Source organism: Chrysemys picta, chromosome 4 (genome assembly GCF_011386835.1).
Source record: "Chrysemys picta bellii isolate R12L10 chromosome 4, ASM1138683v2, whole genome shotgun sequence".
Lineage (NCBI taxonomy): Eukaryota > Metazoa > Chordata > Testudines > Emydidae > Chrysemys > Chrysemys picta.
In genome coordinates this window covers 4,513,841-4,532,255 of record NC_088794.1, presented here as the reverse complement: position 1 = coordinate 4,532,255, position 18,415 = coordinate 4,513,841, and the positions used below count along the sequence as shown (strand labels likewise).

At 49.8% G+C, this 18,415-nt stretch overlaps 1 protein-coding gene across 2 annotated transcripts; it reads left to right on the top strand.

Moving 5' to 3' along the window:
- Positions 1-3,585: 3,585 nt before the first annotated feature.
- LOC122173190 (uncharacterized) lies at positions 3,586-11,034 on the top strand. 2 transcript variants are annotated; one of them, XM_065594184.1, is made up of 4 exons: positions 3,586-3,700; positions 3,877-4,089; positions 7,961-8,029; positions 8,231-11,034. In XM_065594184.1, the coding sequence occupies exons 2-4, from the start codon at positions 3,895-3,897 to the stop codon at positions 8,732-8,734; spliced, it is 768 nt and encodes a 255-aa protein (XP_065450256.1). In that variant the 5' UTR covers positions 3,586-3,700; positions 3,877-3,894; the 3' UTR covers positions 8,735-11,034. The 2 variants fall into 2 exon arrangements, with proteins under 2 accessions (XP_065450256.1, XP_065450254.1); XM_065594182.1 differs by lacking the exon at positions 3,586-3,700 and having other exon boundaries at positions 3,715-4,089.
- Positions 11,035-18,415: the final 7,381 nt, after the last annotated feature.

Genomic DNA, 18,415 nt, shown 5'->3' with positions numbered 1-18,415 from the left:
GGAAGTTTAGGCTTGAAATTAGACGAAGGTTCCTGACCATCAGAGGGGTGAAATATTGGAACAGCCTTCCGAGGGAAACGGTGGGGGCGACGGACCTGTCTGGTTTTAAGATTAAGCTAGATAAGTTTATGGGGGGAATGGTTTAATGGGATAACATGATTTTAGTCAAATAAACAGCGTGCCATCGCTGGTAAATAGTATCAATGGCCAATGAGGGTCTGGCTGGAGAATCTTGCCTACATGCTCGGGGTTCTACTGATCGCCATATTTGGGGTCGGGAAGGAATTTTCCTCCAGGGTAGATTGGCAGAGGCCCTGGAGGTTTTTCGCCTTCCTCCGCAGCATGGGGCAGGGGTCACTAGCTGGAGGATTCTCTGCTACTTGAAGTCTCTAAACCACAGGATTTGGGGACTTCAACAGCAGAGTTAAGGGAAAGGGTTGGGACGGCTTTGTGGCCTGCATCATGCGGGAGGTCAGACTAGATGATCCTAATGGTCCCTTCTGACCTTAAAGTCTATGAGTCTATGAGTCTAATTGTTCTGCAGTGTCTCTGAGCCTAATAAGCAAAGTGACACTCCGCCAGCTCTGTGCGTAATAAACTCCTGTGCTTGACTCTACATGGTGTGGATTATTGTTCCTTCAACAAAGTGCAAGGTCATGCATTTAGGGACTAACCAGATGAAATTTGGCTATAAGCTGGGTACCGGTTGGAAGTGATAGAGGAGGAGAAATCCCTGGGTGTGTTGATCAATCACAAGATGACTATGAGCTGCCAATGTGATGCAGCTGTGAAAAAGGCTGATGCAATCCTAGGATGCATCAGGCGAGGTATTTCCAGTAAAGACAGGGAAGTGTTATTGCCATTACACAAGGCACTGGCGAGACCTCGTCTGGAGCAGCGTGTGCAATTCTGGTTTCCCATGTTGAAAGATGAATTCAAACCGGAACAGGTGCAGAGAAGGGCTACTAGGATGATCCGAGGAATGGAAAACCTGTCTTATGAGTAGGGCCCTACCAAATTCTCGGTCCATTTTAGTCAATTTCACGGTCATAGGATTTTTAAAATAGTAAATTTTATGATTTCAGCTATTGAAATCTGAAATTTCACAGTGCTGTAATTGTAGAAGTCCTGACCCAAAAAGGAGTTGTGTGGTAGTCGCAAGGTTATTGTAGACGGGGCTGTGGTACTGCTACCCTAACTTCTATGCTGCTGCTGGCAGGGGCTCTGCCTTCAGAGCTGGGCAACTGGAGAGCGGTGGCTGCTGACCTGGAGCCCAGCTCTGAAGGCAGAGCCGCAGCCAGTAGCAGCTCAGAAGTAAGGATGGCCTGATATGGTATTGCCACCCTTACTTCTGTGCTGCTGCCTGTGTAACACCGACAAACCCCGGTCGTCGGCGGGTGGGATCGAACCTGGGGCCTCCGAAGCTTAGTTCATGAGCCAAAGCCATATGGCTGTTAGCTAACAGAGCAAACTCATTAATCTCTCTCTCTGTGGTCACAGTGCCACTAGATGGAACAGAATACCACACCCAGGAGGCCTGTGGGTTACATACTTCCCCTAGCTGAGGAAGTGCGTCCCAAGTTTCAGAGACTTCCCAGTTGAAATCCTAGCCGAACCCCCACTTGTAACGCCAAGAGACCCTGGTCATCGGCGAGCAGGATCGAACCTGGGACATCTGCAGCTCAGTGCATGAGCCTCTACTGCGTGAGCTAAAAAGCCATAGGGCTATTTTATAACCCACTGACATTATCTTCACAATTATACATAAACATAAATAAAGAAAAATTAAAATCTGAACAGTTGAGTCCCCACAGAAGTGAGAAGAAACTGAGAGTTCCCAAAAGCTAAGGTTTAGTTCACCTAAGTCTCAGAGTCTTTTGTAATGGGTTCGGTCACAGAGACCCCCTTGGGACTGTCACCTGATGTGCTGAAATTACTTCTGAGCCCATTTTCCCTGTTAGCCTGGGCCTCCAGAACCCTGCCTTGTTGAGCCAGGCATGCCAGCCTGCTGCAACACAGACCCAGTTCTGAACCATGCCCCCAAAGCTGCAGATTTAACTGAAAACCACTTAGTAGGTATTCCTGTCTCCAGCACCCAGACACCCACCTCCCAATGGGATCCAAACCGCAAATAAATCTGTTTTACTCTGCATAAAGTTTATACAGGGTAAACGCATAAATTGTCTGCCCTCTATAACACTGATAGGGAGATATGCACAGTTGTTTTCTCCCCCAAGTATTGATCACTTACTTTGGGTTCATTAATAAACAAAAGTGATTTTATTAAGAATAAAAAGTAGGATTTAAGTGGTTTCAAGTAATAACAGACATAACAAAGTAAGTTACCAAGCAAAATAAAACAAAACACGCACATCTAAGCCTAATACATTAAGAAACTGTTATAGGTAATATCTCATCCTCAGAGATGATCCCATAAGCTTCTTTCACAGACTAGACTCCTTCTTAGTCTGGGCCCAATCCTTTCCCCGGTACAGTCCTTCTTCCAGCTCAGCTGGTAACTAGGGGATTTCTCATGACTGGCAGCCCCCCTTGTTCTGTTCCACCCCCTTTTATATCTTTGTCCGAAGGCGGGAATTCTTTGTCTCTCTAGGTTTCCACCCCTCCTTCTAAATGGAAAAGCACCAGGTTTAAGTTGGATTCCAGTATCAGGTGACATGGTCACGTGTCACTGTAGGACCTCATTCTTCTTTATCCACAGGTTGGCCCCTACCTCCACAAGAAGGCTTGCAGGTAAATAAACCATCTACAGCCAATTGTCCTAGTCAATGGGAGCCATCAAGATTCTAAGCCACCATTAATGGCCCACACTTTACATAATTACAATAGGACCTCAGAGTAATACTTTGATACAAGAATGATACATTCATACAAATAGGATGAACACACTCAGTAGATTACAAGCTTTGTAAGGATACCTTACAAGAGACCTTTTGCATAAAGCATATTCCAGTTATATTATATTTACATTCCAAGCATATGTTCATAAAGCATATGGAGTACAATGTCACATCTTTGATCACCAAATATATACAATCTACTGAGTGTAAAACAACATCTTCCCTCCACTTGCTTGTAGGAATCTTCAGTTGGAATCCATGCAGACTCTTTCTCTTCTGAAATCCCTGCTAGCCAGTCAGAGAACTGATTAACTAACCACTCAGTTAAGTCACAAGTGTACAGATTTAAAGAAAACCCTGTTACAAGAAAATACAGAACTGAGAATAGCAAAATATACATGACTCTTTCCCCAGTACTACATTTAAAGAAAAGTTGGTGACTCACACTAGTTGATACAATTTAACTAGAGCTGTTTCGCTAAAATCAAAACAACATTCAAAGCATACAATTAAAATAGAAGTTATTTTTCCCTCCCAATTTCCCCTGGCTATAATTAGCATTGCCCAGGCTGCCCTGTTAGAGGATTAACAATATCACTAACCTGCTGCAAAATGCTCCATTGTTCAGGACAACAGCCTGCTTCCTGTCCTGGGCTCAGCTTCTCCCAACTCTCACAGTGTACGTGGCCCTTTGCAAAGCAGCTACCCTGACTGCTCCCCATCATGGAGTCTGACCCCAGCAACAGGGAACCTATTGGAGCAGAGCCAAAACTACCACACCCAATTCCAGAAGCTTCTGGAGGGGCACCCGTAGCACTAGGGGGCGCAGGATTGGGATAGCTGTAGGTTGCCGGTTGGGACAGAGGGGCAGCACCAGTGCTGGGCGGGCAGAGCTGGGCTAGCAGGGGGCTGCGGGTCGGGGTTGAAGGGGCTGCGGGTGTGTGAGGCGGTGGCGCCCGCTGTGGCTGGGTAACGCTACTGCCCGTCCTAATGGCTCATCTCTCTCCGCTCCTGGTAGGACCGTGACCACCAGAGCATGAGCAGCTGCCTAAGTGTGAATCCCCTGAAGATGCAGCGACGCCTGGAGGGGAAACACCAGGAGCTGCTGGAGCTCTGCCGGGGGGAGCTGCTGGGCGAGGACCCCCAGAAACAGGCGGCCCTGGAGGAGCTGAAGCAGGAGCTGGACAGGCAGATGGACCAGTTCCTGTCGGCCTACGGGCAGCACTTTAATGTGAAGAAGGCCGTGGGGTTGGGCCTGGCTGTGGCGGGGGAGGGGACGTCCTGGGGAGCGGGGGTATCAGGATGGTGGTGTAGCTGTGGCTGTGATGGCGGTGGGGGGAGCAGTGGCCATTGGGGTGGGGCGGGGGGCTTTGGCCTGATCGGGGGGGGGGGGGGGGGGCTGTGGTAGGGTTACCATCCGTCCGGGTTTCCCCGGACATATCCGGCTTTTGGGTCTTTAAATAGCCGTCCGGGGGGAATTTGTCAAAAGCTAAAAATGTCCGGGATTCCCCCCGGACGGCTATTTAAAGACCCAAAAGCCGCTGATAGGGCAGCCCCGCCGGCTGAAAGTGGTACTGGGAGCAGCCGCAAGCGGTGGGTGCAGGCGGCCCGGCTCCCCCTGCCTGGGGCTCCCCTCGCCCTCTGGGGAGCGCGGGCTCCTCCTCTGCAGCGCTGCCCGCCGCGGGGCTGGGGCTCTCCCGGGGCTCTGCCCTGCACACGCCCAGCACCCCCGGGACTGCTCCTGCCTCCCTGGGCTGGTCCCAGATCCCCTCCCCCGGGGGCTGGGGTCCTGCTGCGGCTTGTGCCGTTCTGCCTCCTCCGCGGGGCAGGCAGCCCCAGGGGGTTGAGGCCATGCCACCCCTTCCCCAGCTTCCCCCTCCAGCAGCCCCCGCACCGCCCTGCCGGGCCTGTTCAGCCCTCGGCCCCACCGGGTCCTGCCCTGCCTCAAGCAACCCGCCCCTACCGTGTGGCGGCGCGGCCCGTGGGGGACTGGGGGAGCCGCAGAAAAGCCCCTTCCCGGAGCTGGTGCAGGACACGAGCCTGGCTCTCAGCCCAGGCTCCGGCATTAGGCTGCAGCAGGGAGCGGAGCCACCCCCCCGCCGGCTCGGCTCAGCCCAGCCCTGCTCTTAAAGGGACAGGGACCCCACCGTAACGAGGGAGGGGGAGTCTGTCTGCAGCCAGGAGATTGATGCAAACATGCTAGTGCCACTGAGGGATGCCATGGGCTAGGTCAGGTGCTGGGCTTCACATACCAGCCACTTCAAATCCTTTGGGAGCTGAGAGACAGCACTAGGGAGGGGGTCCTGGGCTGGCAGAGCAGGGGCCGTGTAGCGCAGGCCAGAGGCGATCGGGCTGGTGGAGCACAGGGTGCTGCAGAGCAGGTGTGTGGTGCATTGGGGGGGCTGGCAGAGCAGGGGGTGCTGCATGGCAGGGCTGGGGATCAGGCTGGTGTGGCAGGGGTGCTGCAGGCCAGCCACGAGGGGCATGGCATTGCTGTGGGCGAAGCTTGCCTAGCCTCTCGGTTCAACTCCCAATCCACCCCAACGTTTGTGTGGTTGAAGAAGGGGCAGGGGGGTGCAATCGGGTCATGACTGCCCTCTTCTGGCAGGTGCTGTAGGGGCAGCTAACTCAGCCTCACGTGGAGCGAGCACGCTGTGGCTCTTTAGAGCAGTGATTCTCAGCCCGCCAGCGGCTTGCAGCCCAATCAGCACCCGGCTGCAGCCCATGTGCCATCCTCAGGGCCATACAGGGAGCACGTATCTTGTGTGGCTGCAGCCCATAGAACCCCCAGAAAGCCGCATGTGCTGCCCACAATGGGAAATCGATTGAGAACCAGTGCTTTGGAGCAATGCTTTGGGCAGGCGGCTCCTCGAGAGCGGAGCGAGAGAAGGGAAGATCTGCTCACCAGGGCTTTGGGGACCCTCCCTCACTTATCACAGGGGTGGTGGGCACACCCCCTCCCCAGCCCAGCCAGGGCTTTGCTGGGGTGCAGCTCACAGTCAGCCCCTTGGTGCAGAATCCCCGAGTGACCCGGAGCTTGTGCAGCTCCATGGACGCTGGTGGGGAGCTCTGGTTACAGGCTTCTGCCATGCATAGGGTTACCATATGTCCGGTTTTTCCCGGACATGTCCGGCTTTTCGGCAATCAAACCCCCGTCCGGGGGGAATTGCCAAAAAGCCGAACATGGCCGGGAAAATGCCGGCTGGGCGCTTCCCCTCCCGGGCTCCAGCTGCGCTGGGGAAGCGCCGGCTGGGGGCGCAGGGTCTGGGGGCTGCCCGGCAAATCCTGAAGCCGGTAGCGCTGGGGCAGCCCTTTCCCCCTGGCTGGGAGTGGGAGGGAGGAGGGGGCGGAGTTAGGGAAGGGGCGGAGTTGGGGCGGGGCTAGGGGTGGGGAAATGGGCGGGGCCAGGGCCCGTGGAGGGTCCTCTTTTTTTATTTATGAGATATGGTAACCCTAGGCTGTGGGCAGGTGGGTGGGGCCGGGTGTGGACGGAAGGTGGCCCGGAATACGACAGGCACCAACTCCCCTGGGCAGGGGATGAGGGGGAGAGCAGGGCAGTGTGACAGACCCAGACCAGTGGGGTACAGAAGTCTGGTAGAGGGCAAATATACTGGTCATTGGATGAGTAGTTTTCTGTTCCCTGAGTGACCAGAGCAGGGGCTGCACTAGAGTAATCAGGAACCTGCTAGAACCAGTTAAGGCAGGCAGGCTAATTAGGACACCTGGAGCCAATTAAGAAGAAGCTGCTAGAATCAATTAAGGCAGGCTAATCAAGGCACCTGGGTTTTAAAACTGAGCTCAGTTCAGTTTGTGGTGAGAGTGTGAGGAGCTGAGAGGGAGAGGTGCAAGGAGCTGAGAGGGAGAGGGAGAGGGAGTGCTGCTGGAGGAGGACTGAGGAGCACAAGCGTTATCAGACACCAGGAGGAAGGTCCTGTGGTGAGAATAAGGAAGATGTTTGGAGGAGGCCATGGGGAAGTAGCCCAGGGAGTTGTAGCTGTCATGCAGCTGTTACAGGAGGCACTATAGACAGCTGCAGTCCACAGGGCCCTGGGCTGGAACCCGGAGTAGAGGGCGGGCCTGGGTGCCCCCCAAACCTCCCAATTGACCTGGACTGTGGGTTCTTCCAGAGGGGAAGGTCTCTGGGCTGGTCCCCAACCCACATGGTCAATCTCTGAGACAAGAAAATCCGCCAATAAGCGCAGGACCCACCAAGATAGAAGAGGAACTTTGTCACAGCAGGGTGTTCAAATCAGGAGCCCCTGCTGCTGGGGGACACACAGTGGGAAGGAATCATCACACCCCATCAGCATTGGGAACCTCTGTATGTAAAGGGATGGATAGATAGATGAAAACAATTTACAACAGGCAGCTAGATTTCGAGAGGACATACGGATTGACTGATTTACAGCAGGGTCACTGAGATGAGAATCCAACCCTGACCCCATCGACGTCAGTCGATAAATAACCCTCCCCTGGCTCCTGTGCTCCGAGCTGCCCCCTGCATCCCTCAGTCACAAGTTTCGTTGGTTTTCATTCTCAAAATGTGGGAGAAAAATTGATTCTCATATTTTGTGGGTTTTTTAAAATATTTTCTCCTCCCCTGATACAGTGTGTGTGTAGAGGGGACAATTTTGGGGTGTTTTCCCCTCATTTCCCCACTGATTTGAAAACAATACAAAGGGGTTAGGGAGATTAGAAACCCCCAAATCCCAGTCCAACAGTTTTCAGTTCATTCTCACTCCAGGTCCACCCGCCATTGGCTAATTGCACTAGGCCAGGAGGGGGCACCACAACAGCTCCCCCAAATGTCCTAATCAGGGCTCACCACCCCCCAGCCCTCAAGAGATAAGTGGACCTTCAGGGACCCAGCCAGAGAACCAATCCCATCCACTGGGGTAGCAGCAATGTGGCCATGACCATGGGGTTGAGGGGCTGTCCCCTGGCTCTGGGGGAATGTGGGAGGTCGGCGGGGCAGTAGGGAGGTGACAGCAGCGAGCACGGTCCTGGAAGAACAGGGAGAAGGTAGTGAGTGTGGGGGAGGGGGCGCTCAGTTCATCGATGGTCCCGTACTAACCCCCGCCCTGTCCCCTCTTTCCCCACAGAAGATGGAGGAAAACAGGAGAGCAGTAGAAGACACCAGGAGAGAATATGAACAATTTGTGCAGGAGCAAGTGAGTACAGAGGGGCTGTGGGTCGGGGATAAGGGGCACTGGCAGAGCTGGGAGGAGCAGGGCTGGACTAACGGGGCTGTGGGTCAGGTTTGAGGGGGCTGCGGGTGTGTGAGGCAGTGGCGCCCCCTGTTGCTGGGTAACGCTAGTGCCCGTCCCTAATGGCCGATCCCTCCCCACTCCCCACATGACCGTGAACATCAGAGCATGAGCAGCTGCCTGAGTGTGAAGCCTGCAGAGATGAAGCAACTCCTAGAGGGGAAATGCCAGGAGCTGCTGGAGCGCTGCCGGGGGGAGCTGCGGAGCGAGGACCCCCAGAAACAGGCGGCCCTGGAGGAGCTGAAGCAGGAGCTGGACAGTCAGATGGACGAGTTCCTGCCGGCCTACGAGCAGCGCCGTAAAATGAAGGCTGTGTCGTTGGGCCTGTCCATTGGGGGGGGCGTCCTGGCAGTGGTCGGTGCGGCTGTCAGTGCGGGTATCGGGGTGGCTGTCGCTGCTGTGGTGGCGGTGGAGGAAGCAGTGGCCATTGGGGTGGGGGTGGGAGGACTTGGTGTGATCGGGGGGTGTGTGATGAGCTGGTTTGGGCGCCGGTTTGGACAGGAGGCGTCCCAGAATACAACAGGCACCAACACCCCAGGGCAGGGGGATGAGAGGGAGGGGGGGGATGGGTCTTCAGATCAGGAGCCTCTGCTGCAGAGGGACAGATAGTGGAGAGGAACCATCACCCCCCATCACGGGCAAGACTCTGTCCCAGCCCTGAGCACTGGGAACCTCTGTATGCAAAGCGATAGATAGATAGAGAGAGAGATAGATGAGAGGGGTGTATGGGGATGGATAGATAGATAGATATAAACAACTTACAACAGGTAGCTAGATTTCAAAAGGACACAGAGACTGATTCATTTACAGCGCAGTCACCAAGATCAGAATCTAGCCCTGACTCCATCTGTGTCAGTCGATAAATAACCCGGCCCCGGCTCCTGTGCTCTGAGGAACATATTTTGTGTTTGTTTGGGGTTTTTTTTTTTTCATTTTTTCCCCCACTTGAAAAAATACTTTCCCTCTCATTTCCCTACTGATTTGAAAACAATACAATGGGATGAGGGAGGTTAGAAAACTTCACAATCCCAATCCAACATTTTAAAATTTATTCTCCCAATGAAAGCTAAATTTTCCCACCAAAAAGTCACATCAAAAGTGACAGTTTTCCCACCAAAAATGTGTTATGTGAAGAAAATTCAGTTTTCGGAGAGAAAAAAATCTCAGCTGAAATATTTCCATCAGCTGGGAGGAGGGAGGATCGCAGCATCTGTGTCTTCATGAGGGGGAAAATGGGGCTGTTTGAATTCATGTGAACAGACCCATGTTACCATCCAAGTGAGGACAGGACAATTGTGCTTTTAACTCATGGTAGCTGGGGTGTGATGGCTGGTCTGTCTGCACACTGCCTGTCAAACGGGTCGCTCACACACCTTTTCCCCGAGCAGAGATCAGGCCGGAGGGTTAAAGGAAGAGAAACAGGAATCTCCTAGCAATGGTGTGTCCCATTCCCGCCCCCCATGAGCCAGCCAGTCCCCTGGCCTGGGGCTGGATTGGAGCCAGCGCCCCCTAGAGGGGAAAGGCCCCATGTCCCTGTCAGCCTGTCTTACAGTGGCTCAAGAGCATGGGCACCAACCTCAGGGAAGATGGGTAAGAAACAGGGCGCAAACCCCAAACTGGCTGTGAGCCCCACACTTAGATTTCACCAACCCAGTATCAAGTGTGAACGCCTCGGGTGCTATAAGAGTCCCAGACAGTCCCCTGTGGCACCCAAATCTGTCTGGTCACCCAGGTGACCCTGCCTTTGTGATAGACGGTCCCTTACACCAGAGATCACAGCAATATTCAGGTAACTCCAGTCCTGGAAGATCAGTCACTGACCTCAGGTCAGTTGCACCTCAGAGCTCACACCACAGACAACGCTTGTAGCCAATCCTGTAATAAACTGTCTCCAGATCTATTAAATAGGAGAGTTAGCTACAAAGTTAAAGCAGGTAACCATAGATACAAGTGAGTTACAGTCTTAAATTTCAGGAAGATGTGAGCGGGAAGATAGGGGCCCGGTTTCGATGGAAGACGGCCTGGAATGTGTAATGCCCCAGGGCAGGAGGAGGAGGGGGAGGGCAGGGGGGGGGAGGGGGGAGGGGGAGGGCAGGGTGTTCGGATCAAGAGATCCTGCTGCAGGGGGTACATAGTGGGAAAGTGTGACGTTCTGTACCTTGGGGGAACACCCTACGCCCCCATGTTCATCTTTATACAATGACTGTGTGGTATCCAACGTAAAGTTTGTCATGTTGGGTGTCTTCAGAAGGCTCATAATGCACTGAGCATTGTTGTTATAGTGATGTTACAGTAATTGTTACAGTGATGTTGTAGTGAGGTTATAGGCTGTAATTTCATGTATATAGTTAGGCTGAAAATGTATCCTCATGGCTTAAAGCAAGCCCAGGCAAAAACTCCCCAAGAGCAGAGAGGCAGTTCACACCTCATCAGGGTGTGTATGGGACAAACCCAGCCCAGCCTCACAGGAACAAAGGACACTGGCTTAGGCAGCAACAAAAGAATCTGTTAGTCCCTGGAGGGAGTCACCCCCCCTTTCTTTGGGCATTTTGGGCCTGCGATGAGGTAATGCTCACCTGACTCTGAAGGGGGGGGGGGGGGCAAAACCAAGAGGAAAGAAAGGACATGATAAAAGGGAGAGATATTTTGCCAGGTTCTCTCTCTTCCACCTACATCTACAGACACCACCGCCACCAAGCGACTGAACCACTGATTAAAGGGGAGAGCCTGGCTGAAGAGCCAGCCTGTGGTGAGAAGCATCTAAGTTTTAAGGGCACTGAAAGTGCTAAGATCAGCTTAGAATGCGTTTTGCTTTTATTTCATTTAACCAAATCTGACTTGTGCTTTGACTTATAATTACTTAAATCTACCTTTATAGCTAATAAATCTGTTTGTTTATTCTACCTGAAGCAGTGTGTTTGGTTTGAAACGTGTCAGTGACTCCCCTTGGGAGAACAAGCCTGGTGCATATCAATTTCTTTGTTAAATTGATGAACTCATATAAGCTTGCAGCGTCCAGCAGGCATAACTGGACACTGCAAGATGGAGGTTCCCAGGGTTGTGTCTGGGACCGGAGATATTGGCTAGTGTCATTCGGTTGCAAGTAGCTGGGAGCAGCTTACATGCCAGAGGCTGTGTGTGAACAGCCCAGGAGTGGGGGGTCTCACAGCAGAGCAGGGTACGGCTGGCTCCCAGAGTCAAGCATTGGAGTGACCTAGCAGATCACCGGTCCAGATAACACCAGAGGGGAACGTCACAGAAAGAACCATCACCCCCTACCCCCACCCCGAGCAAGGGTCTGCCCCAGCCATGAGCCCTGGGAACCTCTGTATGCAAGGAGATAGATAGATAGATAGATAGATAGATAGATAGATAGATAGATAGATAGATAGATAGATAGATAGATAGATAGATAGATAGAGGGGGTGGATGGGGATAGATAGATAGATAGATAAATAGATATGTAAGCAGAGTCAGGATGAGCTCTACCCTGACATCTGGTGGTGAATTATGGTGAGTGTGGAAAAGAACTCCAGGGGCTGATCTTCTTTGCATAGGCACACCCACACGCCTGGCATGAAACAACAGCAACTGATAGCGGTTACTTTGGATGGGGTGGAATCCCCAGTTTCTCTGTTATTGGGGCAGGAAGAATAAAGTGTTGTTACCCTGATTCTGTGACTCAAGGACAATGAAACTGTTTTAATGACAGAGGGCCTCACCATTACCTAAGTAACACTTGCTAGACAAGGGACATGGGTTCCACAGCCCAGCAAATTGAGAAAGAATGGGGACAGGTATTTGTATCTGATAGTATGGGCCCACCTTTGAGGGCCTGAAACACCAATTGTACCACCTTCTCTTCCCCCTCCCCACTGTTGAATATCAGAGCTTTGATTCCTTTAGGAGTTTAGTTACAGGCTGCTGAGCTGAATTCACTTTGGGCCAATGGTGCATCAGCACTGGGGCTCCCCTACTATGAACTGAAATCACAAAAGAGCTAAAGTTACTAAGAGCTGAGATCACTGAGGCTGTGTTAACTAGTGGGGGAGCCTGAAGCTATATTGCCAAGAGGCTGGCGGAGCAGCGAGTGGCCCAAGGAATGGAGAGCGGAGCCGTTTGTGGGGATGGCTGGAGCGGTTCACAGGTCGCTGAGTGGAGCAGTTCATAGAGCAGAGCAGTTTGTGGGATGGCAGGAAGTGGACTGGCTCATGGTGAAGGCGGCGGCGGAACCCCACGGAGAGACGGCCGGTCAGCCTTGGATCACATAAGGTGCCCCTTAACACCCTGCGTGCCCCCCTTTTACTCTGGGGCTGCACTGACCAGGGACAGAGACTTTTGGGGTTGTTGGACTTTTGGGACTTTGGGTAGTTGCTGGACCCAAGAGACTTTGGGGGTGTGGGACTCTGGGTGATTTTTGGGTTGCTGGATTCAAGAACCAAAGGGAAAGGACACGGCCCAATTTGCTGGGGTGGGTCTTTTGCTCATGGTTTGTGTCAGGAATCCTGTTTGTGGTGTTTTTCCAATTTAATGCTGATGTCGTTTACCTCATGTTATTAAACATTTTCTGCTACACTCAGACTCCGTGCTTGCGAGAGGGGAAGTATTGCCTCTTAGAGGCGCCCAGGGGGTGGTATGTAATTGTCCCAGGTCACTGGGTGGGGGCTCAAGCCGGTTTTGCATTGCGTTATTGAAACGGAACCCCTAGATACAGAACCCGGCCCTTGTTGCTGCCAACTTAGATGGGCAGAAGGGTTACAGATTGATAGATAGATAGATGGGGTGTATTGGGATGGATAGATAGAGGGGGTGGATGGGGATAGATAGATAGAGGGGGTGTGTGGGGATAGATAGATAGATAGATAGATAGATAGATAGATAGATAGATAGATAGATAGATAGACGGGGTGGATGGGGATAGATAGATAGATAGATAGATAGATAGATAGATAGATAGATAGATAGATGATGAGGTGTGTGGGGATAGATAGATAGAGGGGGGGTGTGGGGATAGATAGATAGATAGATAGATAGATAGATAGATAGATAGACGGGGTGGATGGGAATAGATAGATAGATAGATAGATAGATAGATAGGTAGAGGGTGTGTGTGGGGATAGATAGATAGATAGATAGGTAGAGGGTGTGTGTGGGGATAGATAGATAGATAGATAGATAGATAGATAGATAGATAGATAGATAGAGGGGGTGGATGGGGATAGATAGATAGATAGATAGATGATGAGGTGTGTGGGGATAGATAGATAGAGTGGGGGTGTGGGGATAGATAGATAGATAGATGATGAGGTGTGTGGGGATAGATAGATAGATAGATGGGGTGTATTGGGATGGATAGATAGAGGGGGTGGATGGGGATAGATAGATAGATAGATAGATAGATAGATAGATAGATAGATAGATAGATAGATAGATAGATAGATAGATAGATAGAGGGGGTGGATGGGGATAGATAATAGATAGATAGATGATGAGGTGTGTGGGGATAGATAGATAGAGGGGGGGTGTGGGGATAGATAGATAGATAGATAGATAGATAGATAGATAGATAGATAGATGATGAGGTGTGTGGGGATAGATAGATAGAGGGGGGGTGTGGGGATAGATAGATAGATAGATAGATAGATAGATGATGAGGTGTGTGGGGATAGATAGATAGAGGGGGTGTGTGGGGATAGATAGATAGATAGATAGATAGAGGGTGTGTGTGGGGATAGATAGATAGATAGATTGATAGATATGAGGGGGTGGATGGAGATAGATAGATAGAGGGGTGGATGGAGATAGATAGATAGAGGGGGTGGATGGGGATAGATATATAGATAGAGGGGGTGGATGGGGATAGATAGATTAGATAGATATGAGGGTGTGTGGGAATAGATAGATAGATAGATAGATAGATAGATAGATAGATAGATAGATAGATAGATAGATAGATAGATAGATAGATAGATAGATAGATAGATAGAGGGGGTGGATGGGGATAGATAGAAAACTCACAACAGGGAGCTAGATTTCGAAAGGACACACAGATTGATTGATTTACAGCAGAGTCACTGAGATCAGAATCCAGCCCTGCCCTGGCTCCTGTGCTCCAAGCCACCCCCTGCATCCCTCCGTCACAAAGTTCATTGGTTTTCATTTTCAGAAACTGGGGGGGTGGGGCAGATTTTCCTATTTTTGGGGGTTTCTTACATGAGCTTTCTCAGGCAGTGCCGCAGCCTAGGCAAGTCTCCCCAGGCGTGGGAAGTCCAGTCCTCTGGTTTCCAAGAGATCTCTCAGCCTGAGCTTCCTGTTTCTTACCTTCCTGAGCCTCAGCTTAGACAGGACGGTTTTCACGGCTTCTCTTCCCCCTGCAGATAGACAGGAAGGCCCAGGCGCCATCTCCGTGGGTGCTGCACGGCTGGAACACCCAGGGGAAAAAATTAGTGAGTGCATAGCACCCACCGGCAATACTCTTGTGATGTTATTTCACTAGTTCTCCTGTTGTCATCCGCTTTGTCTGGACTAGCATTTGTCCTCCTGTTGTAACTGATTGCCAAGTGCTTGTTAAGTGACTGTAAATGCTAATTTAGATGCAAACATTTGCAAAGTATCAGGACATGGGGGCAAACCACAAAACTTTGTGCTGCAGAACATACATTTGTGGAGAGCCTCAGTTTCATAGATTCATAGATTCTAGGACTGGGAGGGACCTCGAGAGGTCATCGAGTCCAGTCCCCTGCCCGCATGGCAGGACCAAATACTGTCTAGACCATCCCTGATAGACATTTATCTAACCTACTCTTAAATATCTCCAGAGATGGAGATTCCACAACCTCCCTAGGCAATTTATTCCAGTCATTAACCACCCTGACAGTTAGGAACTTTTTCCTAATGTCCAACCTAGACCTCCCTTGCTGCAGTTTAAGCCCATTGCTTCTTGTTCTATCCTTAGAGGCTAAGGTGAACAAGTTTTCTCCCTCCTCCTTATGACACCCTTTTAGATACCTGAAAACTGCTATCATGTCCCCTCTCAGTCTTCTCTTTTCCAAACTAAACAAACCCAATTCTTTCAGCCTTCCTTCATAGGTCATGTTCTCAAGACCTTTAATCATTCTTGTTGCTCTTCTCTGGACCCTTTCCAATTTCTCCACATCTTTCTTGAAATGCGGTGCCCAGAACTGGACACAATACTCCAGTTGAGGCCTAACCAGCGTAGAGTAGAGCGGAAGAATGACTTCTCGTGTCTTGCTCACAACACACCTGTTAATGCATCCCAGAATCATGTTTGCTTTTTTTGCAACAGCATCTCACTGTTGACACATATTTAGCTTGTGGGCCACTATAACCCCTAGATCCCTTTCTGCCGTACTCCTTCCTATACAGTCTCTTCCCATTCTGTATGTGTGAAACTGATTGTTCCTTCCTAAGTGGAGCACTTTGCATTTATCTTTGTTAAATTTCATCCTGTTTACCTCAAACCATTTCTCCAATTTGTCCAGATCATTTTGAATTATGACCCTGTCCTCCAAAACAGTTGCAATCCCTCCCAGTTTGGTATCATCTGCAAACTTAATAAGCGTACTTTCTATGCCAATATCTAAGTTGTTCATGAAGATATTGAACAGAGCAGGTCCCAAAACAGACCCCTGCAGAACCCCACTTGTTATGCCTTTCCAGCAGGATTGGGAACCATTAATAACAACTCTTTGAGTACGGTTATCCAGCCAGTTATGCACCCACCTAAATTGTATTTGCCTAGTTTATCAATAAGAATATCATGCGAGACCGTATCAAATGCCTTATTAAAGTCTAGGTATACCACATCCACCGCTTCTCCCTTATCCACAAGACTCGTTATCCTGTCAAAGAAAGCTATCAGATTGGTTTGACACGATTTGTTCTTTATAAATCCATGCTGGCTATTCCCTATCACCTTACCACCTTCCAAGTGTTTGAAGAAGAGTTCCTTAATTACTTGCTCCATTATCTTCCCTGGCACAGAAGTTAAACTAACTGGTCTGTAGTTTCCTGGGTTGTTTTTATTTCCCTTTTTATAGATGGGCACTATATTTGCCCTTTTCCAGTCTTCTGGAATCTCTCCCGTCTCCCATGATTTTCCAAAGATAATAGCTAGAGGCTCAGATACCTCCTCTATTAGCTCCTTGAGTATTCTAGGATGCATTTCATCAGGCCTTGGTGACTTGCAGGCATCTAATTTTTCTAAGTGATTTTTAACTTGTTCTTTTTTTATTTTATCTGCTAAACCTACCCCCTTCCCATTAGCATTCACTATGTTAGGCATTCCTTCAGACTTCTCGGTGAAGACCGAAACAAAGTAGTCATTAAGCATCTCTGCCATTTCCAAGTTTCCTGTTACTGTTTCTCCCTCTTCACTGAGCAGTGGGCCTACCCTGTCTTTGGTCTTCCTCTTGCTTCTAATGTATTGATAAAAAGTCTTCTTGTTTCCCTTTATTCCTGTAGCTAGTTTGAGCTCATTTTGTGCCTTTGCCTTTCTAATCTTGCCCCTGCATTCCTGTGTTGTTTGCCTATATTCATCCTTTGTAATCTGTCCTAGTTTCCATTTTTTATATGACTCCTTTTTATTTTTTAGATCATGCAAGATCTCGTGGTTAAGCCAAGGTGGTCTTTTCCCACATTTTCTATCTTTCCTACCCAGCGGAATAGCTTGCTTTTGGGCCCTTAATAGTGTCCCTTTGAAAAACTGCCAACTCTCCTCAGTTGTTTTTCCCCTCAGTCTTGATTCCCATGGGACCTTACCTATCAGCTCTCTGAGCTTACCAAAATCTGCCTTCCTGAAATCCATTGTCTCTATTTTGTTGTTCTCCCTTCTACCCTTCCTTAGAATTGCAAACTCTATGATTTCATGATCACTTTCACCCAGGCTGCCTTCTACTTTCAAATTCTCAACGAGTTCCTCCCTATTTGTTAAAATCAAGTCTAGAACAGCTTCCCCCCTAGTAGCTTTTTCAACCTTCTGAAATAAAAAGTTGTCTGCAATGCAGTCCAAGAACTTATTGGACAGTCTGTGCCCTGCTGTGTTATTTTCCCAACATATATCCGGATAGTTGAAGTCCCCCATCACCACCAAATCTTGGGCTTTGGATGATTTTGTTAGTTGTTTAAAAAAAGCCTCATCCTCCTCTTCCACCTGGTTAGATGGCCTGTAATAGACTCCTAGCATGACATCTTCCTTGTTTTTTACCCCTTTTAGCCTAACCCAGAGACTCTCAACACTTCCGTCTCCTATGTCCATCTCTACCTCAGTCCAAGTGTGTACATTTTTAATATATAAGGCAACACCTCCTCCCTTTTTCCCCTGTCTATCCTTCCTGAGCAAGCTGTACCCATCCACACCAACATTCCAATCATGTGTATTATCCCACCAAGTTTCAGTGATGCCAACAATGTCATAGTTGTATTTATTTATTAGCACTTCCAGTTCTTCCTGCTTAGTACCCATACTTCTCGCATTTGTATATAGGCATAGACTCATAGACTCACAGACTTTAAGGTCAGAAGGGACCGTTATGATCATCTGGTCTGACCTCCCGCATGATGCAGGCCACAAAGCCGTCCCTACCCTTTCCCTTGACTCTGCTGTTGAAGTCCCCAAATCCTGTGGTTTAGAGACTTCAATTAGCAGAGAATCCTCCTGCTAGCGAGCCCTGCCCCATGCTGCGGAGGAAGGCGAAAAACCTCCAGGGCCTCTGCCAATCTACCCTGGAGGAAAATTCCTTCCCAACCCCAAATATGGCGATCAGTAGAACCCCGAGCACGTAGGCAAGATTCTCCAGCCAGACCCTCATTGGCCATTATACTATTTACCAGCGATGGCACGCTGTTCCTTTGACTAAAATCATGTTATCCCATTAAACCATTCCCTCCATAAACTTATCTAGCTTAATCTTAAAACCAGACAGATCCTTCGCCCCCACCGTTTCCCTCGGAAGGCCGTTCCAATATTTCACCCCTCTGACGGTCAGAAAGCTTCGTCTAATTTCAAGCCTAAACTTCCCCACGGCCAGTTTATATCCATTCGTTCTCGTGTCCACATTTGTACTGAGCTGGAATAATTCCTCTCCCTCCCTGGTATTTATCCCTCTGATATATTTAAAGAGAGCAATCATATCCCCCCTCAACCTTCTTTTGGTCAGGCTAAACAACCCGAGCTCCTCGAGTCTCCTTTCATACGAAAGGTTTTCCATTCCTCTGATCATCCTAGTGGCCCTTCTCTGTACCCGTTCCAGTTTGAGTTAATCTTTTTTA

Bases quoted from the DNA above. Each gene is read 5' to 3' on its own strand.
- LOC122173190 (XM_065594184.1), top strand. From the start codon at position 3,895: ATGAGCAGCTGCCTAAGTGTGAATCCCCTGAAGATGCAGCGACGCCTG. The intron at 4,090-7,960 runs GTGAAGAAGGCC...CTTTCCCCACAG, and splicing joins CCTACGGGCAGCACTTTAAT to AAGATGGAGGAAAACAGGAG. The intron at 8,030-8,230 runs GTGAGTACAGAG...CGTGAACATCAG, and splicing joins AACAATTTGTGCAGGAGCAA to AGCATGAGCAGCTGCCTGAG.